We start from the raw sequence: 11,694 nt of genomic DNA, 5'->3' as shown, positions 1-11,694 counted from the left end.
TAATATACAAAAAATATGATTTGAATCAGCTGAAAAAAAGTGTTTATGTTTTAATGGGCCCTGGGCCACTTTGTACTGGAATTTGGGCCCTGGGGTCAAAAAGGTTAAGAACCCCTGCCATAGGGAACGTCAAGTCTAGGTTTATGACGACGGTGAGTGTACGATTTGTTAATGGTTGACAATTATTTTAATTGTCATTTAAATTAATTTGCGGACATTTACCACAATAGTTAATGTTGTCACATTTATATGTTTATTAACGTAATTATTTGAGTTTTGTACTTTAGCTGGTGGTTAGCTAGGCTAAGCTAATATTGTGGTGCTTATGATTGAATTGATTTATGATTTTTTTTACAGAATACCAGACAGAACAAAAGCAATAAATGTACTTCGCTCTGATGGGAGTGGTTGTATGGATGAGATGTAATAAATATATTAATCAACACTGTCCAATAATATTTTTTTTAAAATGCAAAAAGATACTGGCCCTGTAGTTACTTGGTATCGGATTGAAAAAAGTTCATTACTGATCAAGCCTGCTGAAACTAACCAGTACCAGATACAGTATGTTCCTGGAAGTGCTGCTGTCATATGAGTCATATCTTAACCTACATCTATAATGTGAGACATCATGGCATATTACAGTACAGTTATGAAAGAATGTCACGTTGCTGTTGCTCATGGCTCAACTTTTAAACAATCAGACAGCCTCACTGGATGTATTGCTGTGGTTAAGTAAGCTGCCACTCGCCTTGCTGTGGTAAAGCCCATTGTCACTATAGTCTGACAGTTGAGTCTAGACTCAAAACACTTGATTATTGATACATGTTGTAGCTGCTGAGAGATGCTGTTGGAATCCTCAGTGATATTAAATCTACCCTCATGAGAAAATATTGCAAATGCATTATGGATACATCAGATAGATCAGAGAAGCTATGTAATAATCTGATTTATGATGTTGCTTTCTGTGACCGTACCAGTGGTCTTGAATAGAATACAATGATAATGAAGAAATTATACAGTATAACACTTCATGTTTCTTTCTCTAGTTAATGCTTTAATAAATTTGGTGTGTTTAAAAATGTTGTATGGGTATGACTGATTGACTCTCAAGCTCTCATGCAGCACAGTCGCCTCACATCAAGGAGGAGAATAAAGTCCCTAGCTTGGACAACTACATTTCTGTGAAGTGGCATGTTCTGCTCATGTTTGTGGGATCTCTGTGTTCCACCTTTCTCCAGTACCACACAGTGAGGATACTGGGCCAATGTGAGTATCAATCACTGTCTTTACTGTAGTTGTGGTTCTTTTAATAAGTGTTAACCAATCGCTGGTCTCCTACTCAGATGACACTGAGATGCTTTGAGATACAACTTTAACAGTAGCATTGATTTTTTTTTCAAAGTTTGCTTCCACGAAACCTGAGCTCTTTGAAATGATCTCATACAGTATGATGAAACACATGACAGTTCAAAGGCTGTGGTTAATATAAATGCAGAGACAGAAAAAAGTGGGTAAGCACTCATCATGTTTGCTTCAGTGGCTCTATTTGTTGCTGTTCTTCTTGTCCTGCTGTTTCTTTTTCAAACAAACGTATCTAAAAACTTTCCTTCAGGTCCTCGACCTATTCCTATGCTTGGAAATGTGCTACAACTCAATCTGATGAATCCCATTGCAGATCTGGAGAGGGTAAAGTTAATGGATGATTATAGTATTTTATACGCAGTGTGGTCACCTTGCATTGGTGTATCTGACTCAGTCTCTCTATTTTTAGTCAGGCAATTTAATTAAACTGAACTGAACTGAATGTATAACTGTCCTTTTCCTCAGCTGGCCAAACAGTACGGCAATGTCTACAGTCTGTTTATCGGTCCCAGACCGACAGTTGTCATCAATGGTCTACATGCGTTGAAAGAAGCCCTGGTCAACAAAGCTGCAGCCTTCTCTGGCAGACCAGAAAACCTCATGATCAATCATGCTTTTCAAGAGAAAGGTACATGTTTGCAGCTATTTTATGCATTTTCAGTGAAGCATTGATTTTTATTTTACTGTACTTTAGTTTCGGTTTTAGAGAGTGTACTAGCCAAAATGGGCTAGAGAATTTACTGCACAAGTTTATAAGAACAGATAGGGTTTTTCTTAATGTCAGGTTAATGTACAGTAGCTGCTTCATATTCTTGCAGACATACAGTACATATTTCCTGATTAGAAGATATGGATATAATTTTTTCACTCATTTAAAGTCATACTTATCTCCTTTCTAATGATGTGTCTGGTTAAACCCTCAGATCTATACTTTAGTCGGTATATGCCTCAAAGTGCATTGACTTTTTTGGAGAAACACTCAAGAGTGCCATTTTTAAATCGCGATTGTGGCCACAATTTTTGTCTTCAAACATAAAATTTACTCATTACTCATTAAAGCCTTAGCATTCAAAAGTTATTTTTGTGATTGGTAATATGGTTCTGCTGTAAGAATCCTGTTCAGCAGCGGTGCAACTCGGCTTTTACAGAGCAGAATAAGCCCGATTTTCCCGCCTTTCATCTCAATGACAACGGTGCAGCTGCACCTTTGACGGACAGGTCAATCTCCTGACTCCAACTCTATTAGTTCATTACACTGTTTGATTGTTTAGTAATTAATCACACCCTTCCTCTGAATCCTTTCAAAATAAAAGCAGCAATTCAAATTTTTAGGTTTAATAGCACTATTTTTGCTTTTCAATGGGTAATCGTGACTGATTAATGTGACTGTTTTACAGTTCAGCTATTAGGCACACACACCTCCTCCAAATCCTTTCAAAATAAAAGCCCCATTACAGATCCTTAGCTAAAAATAGCAATTTTTCTGTGTACAGCTGGTGTATTGTGACTAGATAATAAGACTATTTTAATGTTTAGAAATTAACATGCACAAGTGTCCTTAATATCCTTTCAAAAAAAGCACCAATCGAAATTTTTAGCTGTTATAGCATAATTTCTGTTTTTAAATGGTTAATTGTGACAAGTAATGAGACTATTTTACAGTTCAGTGTTGAAGGAAACACATCTCTAAATCCTTTTAAAATAAAAGCATCAAACCAAATGTTTAGCTTTAATAGAATAATTTCTGCCTTTAAATGGGTAATTGTGAATCAGAATGAGTCTATTTTACAATAAAGTAATTACTGGTTTATTATGACTAGTTGACGAGACAATTTTACAATTTAACAATTACCCACACAAGCTTCCTGTAAATCATTTCAAAATAAGAGCACTAAACTTTTAGTGCTACTAACTAAGCTCTAAACGTTTTTGATTTCTGCTTTTGACTGCTTTTTTTGTGATTTAGGACTACTTAATGAGCGCTTTTTCCAGTTTAGCAATTTAGGACACACACTTCCTCAAATTTCTTTCAAAATAAAAGCACCAATCTAACTCTGTAGCCTAAATATCACTTTTCTGCATTTGACTAGTTAATGAAACTACGCTGTTCATCTTCAACTTTTCTCTATTTAAACTTTAAACCACTACTACTAGCAAACTTCAGCTATATTAAATATTTCTAAAACGTTGAGCTACTCATTCAGCTCTTGAAATCAAAACTATTAAAATATAATTACAATATTTAGGCATTTTGATACATTTGGCTATATTTCAACAAATTAAGCAAACCTTTACACACTTCCTTGATTTTCAGCAATTCATTAATTTCAGCATCTTTTTCACATTTGCTCCATTCGAAATTCAACTACTTCAGCTTCTTCTGCAAATATTCAGTACTGTTTAAACAATTCCTAATTCTCTTTAGATACATTATTCTATGCTTTACAAGCTTGAGCTATTTTCATCTGTTTCAAATGTTCATCTACTTTCAGGAAGTCTTCAGGAATACATTTAACATGGAAGCATTCACTATGCATTTTCTTATAGAATTGCTTTATCTAGGTTGTCTTTAGATTGTTGACATCTGAAGTATGTGAGATGAGCTGGTGTTTTTTCATATAAGCATAAAGAAAAGAAATCTTTTACTCTGATGTTTTTCATGTAGCTCCAGGAATGGCAATGGCAGGTTTTAACTCTTCTTGGAAAGAACATAGACGCTTTGGTGTTATGACCATGCGAAACCTTGGACTAGGCAAGCAATCTATGGAAGTAAAGATTCTGACAGAGATACGTCGCATCATAACACATCTGGAACAGAGTGTTGGTATGTCATCTCAGGTATTACTACTGCATACTGTAGGCCATAATGACCTAATGTAGATAGAAACGTAAATAAAGACGAAGGCTATATATTACTGTAATCTCATTGTCATCTCTACTTTTTTAGTTTTTAAAATTTTAAAGGTGTCATTAAATGTTGTGTTGTTGTTGTTTGTCCAGGTAAGGACATAGATCCTCACCTGCTTTTTCACAACGCAATGTCTAGTATCATGTGCCAAGTCCTGTTTGCCAAACAGTTCGACTATGACTCTGAACAGATTAAGTTTTTTACTGAATATTTTCACGAGACCTCCAAGCAGTTCAATGGCTTCTGGGGTATGGTACGTATGACATGTATTCAAATATCATTGACGGTATTAACATAACATTTTTTCTTGTTTGTTCATTGAAACTTAAGTTATGATTTATTCCAACACTGCAGATTTACGACTTTTTCCCCATGCTGCGCAGCCTGCCCCTGCCCTTCCAAAAAACCTTTAAGCTGTTCCGGGTATGTGACATTTATATATATATATATATATATATATATATATATATATATATATATATATATATATATATATATATAGATAGATAGATAGATAGATAGATAGATAGATAGATAGATAGATAGATAAGGAAGGAACTGTATAAACATGCCTCACTGACATGGAACAACAAACAAACAATTTGAACACTTTGGCCCTTTAGGCTGCACGTGGAATATATTTAGAGATGTTGGCTGACTGCAAATGGACCAGAGATCCTGGCAAACCGAAACATTTCATGGACTGTTACCTGGATGAAATGGAGAAGGTTTGTGTGACAGACATTTTAGAAATCAAGGTAATATTCACAGCCAGTTGACAGTCAGTTGGTGAGTTGTCTGTTTCTTTCCTTGCAGAGGGGAGACAATGACGTGTCATTCTATGAAGACCAGATGTGTGCAGTTATTACTGAGTTTCATTATGGTGGGACTGACACGACGGCCAACACTCTGCTCACTGCCTGGCTCTACCTGATGAACTACCCACACATACAGGGTATATCTGTCTGCTGTCTTTTCTTGGTTTTACACAAACACATCCATCCATCCATCTTCAACCGTTTATCTGGGGGTGGGTCGCGGGGGCTCCAGACTTCCCTCTTCCCAGACACTTCAGCTCTCCCAGGGGACCCCAAGGCGTTCCCAGGCCAGCCGAGAGAGATAGTCCTGGGTGTCTGGAACACCTCCCTAGGGAAGGACGTCTCTACTCCGAGCTCCTGCTGGGTGACAGACTTCCTCACTCTATCTCTAAGGGTGCATCCGTCCATCCTGCAGAGGAAACCCATTTCGGCTGCTTGTATTCGTTGTCTTGTCCTTCCGGTCATGACCCAAAGCTTGTGGCCATACTGTAAGTGATGACAGGAACGCAAATTGATCAGTAAACTGAAAGTCTCTTTACCATAATGCACCTGTACACTGCAACCTCTGCATGGATCAGTCTGTCAATCTCACACCCCTTCCAGTCCCTCACTCATGAAAAAGACCCCAAGATACTTGAACTCCTCCATCTTACCATTTCTTTTGTTTTGTCCACATTGATGGGAAGGTTATGGGATCTGCTCCGTATTTTAAGCTGTTCTACTTCCATTCCATATTTTTTTCCAGGAAAGTCAGTATCCAGTAGCATGTTTACATCTACTGTAGCTGCATCAGATTTTCTACCAATTGCTGTGGGGATTATTTTGTTAAAAGGACTCTGGCATATGTGTTCTTCCTCTCCAGATGTTATAGCAGGATATAGAGTGTGGTGGAAATGGCATGTGGACCGATTTGTCTTGTATGCATATTGTAGGGGTTCCAGGTTTGATGGAAGACAGTGTTGCCAAATGGGAAATGACAAAATGTATGTATTGTACATTTTGTTCCTTTAAAATTATCCTACTGTATTTGACCCAAACTATATGAAGGAGGAGTTTGTGTGCCTAGTGACCCCTGGAGCTATGTTGTCAGGAGCTAAATGCCCCTGCTAGGGTCTCCCAAGGCAAACAGGTCCTGGGTGACAGGTCAGACTAAGAGCGCTTCACAAACCCCTTATGAAAAGAAAACCAACAAGGACTGAGACGTCGCCCCCTGAAGCCAGGCCAGGGGTGGGGGGTCGCATGCGAGCGCCTGGTGGACATGGAATGTTACGCCACTGGGGGGAAGGAGCCTGAGCTTGTGCACGAGGTTAAGGTACAGTACCGGCTAGAAATAGTCCGGCTCACCTCCACACATAGCCTGGGCTCTGGACCCAACTCGACCAAATTTCAGAGGAGGTTGGAGACATAGAGTATGAATGGACCATGTTCTCCACCTCCATTGTCAAAGTGGGTGTTCAAAGCTGCGGACGCAAGGTCTCCGGTGCTTGTCGTAGTGGTAATCCCTGAAATTGGAGGTGGATGCCGGAGGTAAGGGATGGGTCTGGTTGACCTGTGGGACTCCTGAGGCAGCTGATGGGTACCGACAGGCCAAGTGTGCTGCAACCTGTGCCGTTGTGGAGGCAACCTATTTTTAGTTTTTTTCTGTTTTTTACGACACCTTAGGAGAAGTAAACAGTCCTTCACCAACTCTGTTTTCAGTGGCGGTGGGGATCTGTTGACCTCGACTGGGGATGCTATCAGACGGTGGAAGGAGTACTTTGAGAATCTACTCAACCCCTTAGACACGCCTTTTGCTGAGGAAGCAGAGGCAGGGGACTCAGAGGTGGACTTACCCATCACCCAGGCTGAGGTCACTGACGTAGTTTGAAAGCTCCTTGGTGGCAGGGCATCGGGGTGAGATCTTGGGTAACACGCCTCTGCAACATTGCGGGGACGAGGGGGACAGTTCCTCTGGACTGGACAACCGGGGTGGTTGTCCCTCTTCACAAAAAGGTGGGCTGGAGAGTATGTTCCAACTATAGCGAGATCACACTTCTCAGCCTCCCCGGGAAAGTCTATGCCAGGGTACTGGAGAGGAGAATTCGGCCGATAGTCGAACCTTGGATACAGTTAAAACACACAAACCACCCTGGTTGTGTCCTGGTCCTACGTGCACTAATGGACACTGATGAACATGATGTTTGTTATGTCCAAACTGTGCCTAGCACAGTAGTCCAACAGGGTACAGATCAGGTGGGCTTCCTCTCAATCATGCCTCTCCAGGTGTCACTGTCATTGTCCACATGGGTGTTGCAGCCAACAAAGCAATGGAATCCCCAGTTGGAGCTGATACCGGGCAACATTTAAGTCCTTGTTGTTACACAGTTCATGGGGATATATGAACTGTACAAACATATGTACACAATTACCTATTCATATTACATTTATCTTCATCATTGTGTGAAACATTTTTATTGACAAGTTTTCATGTCTCCATAAACAAATACATGTATATGAAAAAAAAACGACAGATGAGGGCGAGACCACATCACTACACAAATATTTACAGTACAGTAGCTACCAGTTTAACACAGCTTCCCACAGAATCGACAACAATAAAAATCAAACAGATCACAAATGTGTCAGCTTTTCTTTTTATCTTCTGACTGTCTTTCTCTTTGTCTTTCTCTTCTTCAGAAAAGTGTCAGCTGGAAATAGACACAGTTCTAGATGGGAAGGATGAAGCCAGTTTTGAAGACAGAAACCAGATGCCCTACGTACAGGTAAGCTATGACAGTTTCAGCTTTATGCACATTTATTTTATGGTTTTTAAACTATTTTATATAATGTTTTTGTAAAGTAAAACATGTGTTTTGTTGCATGACACATTGCTACAGTGAAACTTTACTTTATGCAGGCTGTTATTCATGAAATCCAGAGGATTTGTAGCGTTGCTCCTCTCAGTCTTTATCATCGCACCACTCAAGACACAGAGCTTATGGGATTCACTATACCAAGGGTATGTAACATGAGGCATACACACTTGCATTCAAAATTATTTTACCCAATACAATCAGGTGTGTGAGCAAATGTCCAGCTGTTTACAATAAACAAACTAACCAAAAATTGGCGGTAGTGAAGGTTTTCCCCACCCACCTACTGGTTGAGGATTGAAATAACTGGCTCCCTGGGAGGCGGGGAGGGCTGAGGCCCTCAAGTGCAGGTGAACATCTGATCAAGCCTTTGTTGGCTCATGGCTTGTGCTTTCTGGCAGAGGACGGCTGCCCTACGACCCAAACTACTCTTCGGGTTCAGCCACAAATCGCGACCTGCGGGTCTGTGCCCTTCTCCGACGCTGCTGTTCTGGCGTGTGTTGTGTCTTGGCTTACGAGCGTGATCAGCTGGTGGTTTCTGTATCATTGCAACCAGCTGATTATTTGTTTTGCCAATACATTTAACATACAGTACATGCTATATATACGTTTTAGACATACAGTACGCCTAAAGGAGTAGGATTCATTGAGTTTTGACTTTGAATATTTGTATTCTTGCTTTCTTCAGGGAACCATTATCATCCCCAACCTGTCCTCAGTGTTGTTTGAGGAAGGACAGTGGAAGTACCCTCGTGAATTCAACCCTGAAAACTTCCTCAATGAGGAGGGAGAGTTTGTGAGACCAGAAGCCTTTGTGCCTTTCTCTATAGGTGTGTAAAATTGATTTTCAAATAAAGAAAGAGGAAATTTTAATTGATAAAAAATCCCATATTTACATTAATACTGTATATGGATATGATTATTGTTATTGATATTATATATATTTATATATATATTGATATAAAATATATTTCTTTGTCATTGGTACTTTGAACCGCAGGACCACGGATGTGTCCTGGAGAGGCCCTGGCTCGTATGGAGCTCTTCCTTGTCTTAGTGAGTTTGCTGAGGAAGTTCAAGTTCATCTGGCCTGAAGATGCAGGAGAGCCAGATTTTACTTCAATTTTTGGGTTAACCCAGAGCCCCAAACCCTATTACATGAAGGTCCAGCTCAGAGGAACTGACTGATGGGGTCAGGATCTAGTCAGTCCAAGAAACAATCATGTAACCCTACATTTTAAGCAAGGTCAAAGTTTGAGCCTGTGAATTTGCTTCAGTACAACTATGAAATATATTGTCTTCTTATTTGACAACTAGAAGATCTTTCCTTTCCAGTGATACCAAGCAAATATAATCAAATATAATGTAGCTCCTATCATTTAGCACAGTGTTTCCCAACCTTTTGAACCTTGGCACATATTTTCTATTAGAAGAATCCCAAGGCACAGTCCCTAGCGAAAGTATTCATCCCCCACTTGACATGTTTTGGTGCCTCACAAACTGGAATTAACATAGATTGTTTGAGGATTTGCGTAATATAATTTACAGAACATGCCTACAACTTTGCAGATGTTTATTTTTTTTTTTTATTGTGAAGCAAATAACAAATAGGAAAAAACACAAAAAAGGCAATATGCATAACTGTTCACCCCCCTAAAGTCAATACTTTGTAGAGCCACCTTTTGCAGCAATCACATCTCCTCTATGTGGCAAGCTTTATGAGCACAGGCATCTTTAAATCTGACCACAGATTTTCTATTGGATTGAGGTCTGGGCTTTGACTAGGCCACTCTAACACATTTACACGTTTCTCCGTAAACCATTCAAGTGTTGCTTTAGCTGTGTGTTTTGGGTCATTGTCCTGATGGAAGGTAAACCTCCGTCCTTGCCTCAATTTACACACAGAGTGGTGCAGGTTTTGTTCAAGAATATCCCTGTATTTAGCACCATCCATCTTTCGCTCAACTCTGACTAGTTTTCCAGTCCCAGATGCTGCTGATGGGTTTGCGCCAGACATAGCGTTTCCTTTAATGGCCAAAAAGTTCAACTTTAGTCTTATCAGACCAGGGCACCTTCCTCCATACATCTTGGGAGTCTCTCACATGCCCTTTTGCAAAAGTTTGATTTTGCTGAAAGTAATGGCTTTCTTCTGGCCACTCTGGTATAAAGCCCAGCTCTATGGAGTGTATGGTTTATTGTCATCCTATGGATAGATACTGTGGAACGCTGCAGCTCCTCCAGGGTTACCAGGGTTCTCTGTGTTGCCTCTCTGATTAATGCTCTCTTTGCCTGATTAATGCTCTCTTTGCCTTTTGGTGGGTGGCCGTCTCTTGGCAGATTTGCTGTTGTGCCATGTTCTTTCCATTTGGTTATGATAGAGATGATGGTGCTTCTGGGGATCATCAAAGATTTGGATATTTTCTATACCTAACCCTGACACTTAGATTGCACACAGGTGGACATCATTTAATTTTAATTATGTCTCTTCTGAAGGTAATTGGTTGCGCCAGAGCTTTTTATGGACTTCATAACAAAGGGGGTGAATAAATACGCACATGCCAGTTTTCTGCTTTCTATTTCTAAAAAAATAGTTTTATGTATATATATTTCATTCATTTCACTTTCACTAACTTAAAACATAAAATTCACATTCACATTTAGTACCTAAGCAGAGGAGATTGATGACTTTTTGTTTTCCAACATTTTATTACTTTATTACTGTCTGACGACTATGTACTTTGGTATTTAACACGGCACTGCCCTCTAGTGGTATAGCATGTCACTGTACTGACTGTCACTATATGCCACGGCCACCAGTGATAAGAAAATACTGATTTAGCAAAAGCTTCCATTTTATTTTGAATTTGCATGTTATAAACCTATGTATCAATATTGGAAACTAGCTGTTTAGTGGCTGACACATACAGTATTACTATGAGCTCTTGTATTTTTGTGTTGTTTTTTTTTTATAGACGTAGCTTATAACTGCTTGACTGACCATACTGTACTACTACTAATAATAATTGTAATGATTATCATAATTTCAGAAGCGCTCTTTCTCTTGCTTTAGTCTCACTATTACACTACACTATTACTCAATAAATTAAATTAAATTCATTACATTTTGGCACAAGTGTATTGCTGCCCTCTACTGGTACTGTATGATACCATGGTATATTTGTTGCCTCTGAATTCTAAATTAAAGTAATTTAAATAAAGTAATTTAATAAAAAAAATATATTTTATCCTACATTTGCCTTGACAACAGGTTAACATACATATATAATCTGTTGTTGATAGCTGCATAACGTCAGTGATTTATGTAAGTTATGGCAACATTTATATTTAGTTTAGTTTTAGTATTTAGTTTATACGAATAAAAAACTACAGTACATCCACTACATTACATCACTAGCTCCACAAAAACACAATAATTATCTGCTCAGTGTAAAGTAAAAACGACCTGTTGTTCAGCTGCTTGTTACAAAAACAATAAAAATAACAATATTATAATGTGTCCTGTTCCTCTTTTAGGTTTATTACCTAATATTTGAAACGTTGAAATGACTAAATTCTGCAATTTCAGTATCATCAAATAACAGTGTAATAAACCTGAAAGTATAAAGGTGACAGCTTGTGACAGTATTTACATGCTGTTCAAAGTTTTAAAAATGGTGTGTTGACTTAACTATACAGACATACCGTAAATGCACAGTAAAAGATGTTTAAATATGTTATAATAACTGAGAAT

The 11,694-nt window shown here is 38.8% G+C and overlaps 1 protein-coding gene across 2 annotated transcripts; it reads left to right on the top strand.

Moving 5' to 3' along the window:
• The first annotated feature begins 1,056 nt into the window (after positions 1–1,056).
• LOC114857021 (cytochrome P450 2F5-like) lies at positions 1,057–11,617 on the top strand. 2 transcript variants are annotated; one of them, XM_029153059.3, is made up of 11 exons: positions 1,064–1,689; positions 1,831–1,993; positions 4,031–4,189; positions 4,366–4,526; positions 4,628–4,696; positions 4,897–5,001; positions 5,090–5,228; positions 7,768–7,853; positions 7,988–8,089; positions 8,632–8,773; positions 8,944–11,617. In XM_029153059.3, exons 1-11 carry the CDS (start codon positions 1,528–1,530, stop codon positions 9,129–9,131), a joined length of 1,476 nt encoding a protein of 491 aa, XP_029008892.1. In that variant the 5' UTR covers positions 1,064–1,527; the 3' UTR covers positions 9,132–11,617. The 2 variants fall into 2 exon arrangements, with proteins under 2 accessions (XP_029008898.1, XP_029008892.1); XM_029153065.3 differs by lacking the exons at positions 8,632–8,773; positions 8,944–11,617 and adding an exon at positions 5,324–5,579 and having other exon boundaries at positions 1,057–1,689.
• The last annotated feature ends 77 nt before the right edge of the window (positions 11,618–11,694 follow it).

This window comes from Betta splendens, chromosome 6, assembly GCF_900634795.4.
Source record: "Betta splendens chromosome 6, fBetSpl5.4, whole genome shotgun sequence".
NCBI classification, from domain to species: Eukaryota; Metazoa; Chordata; class Actinopteri; order Anabantiformes; family Osphronemidae; genus Betta; species Betta splendens.
Note: the sequence above shows the minus strand (reverse complement) of the source record. Positions and strands in the feature narration are given on the sequence as shown.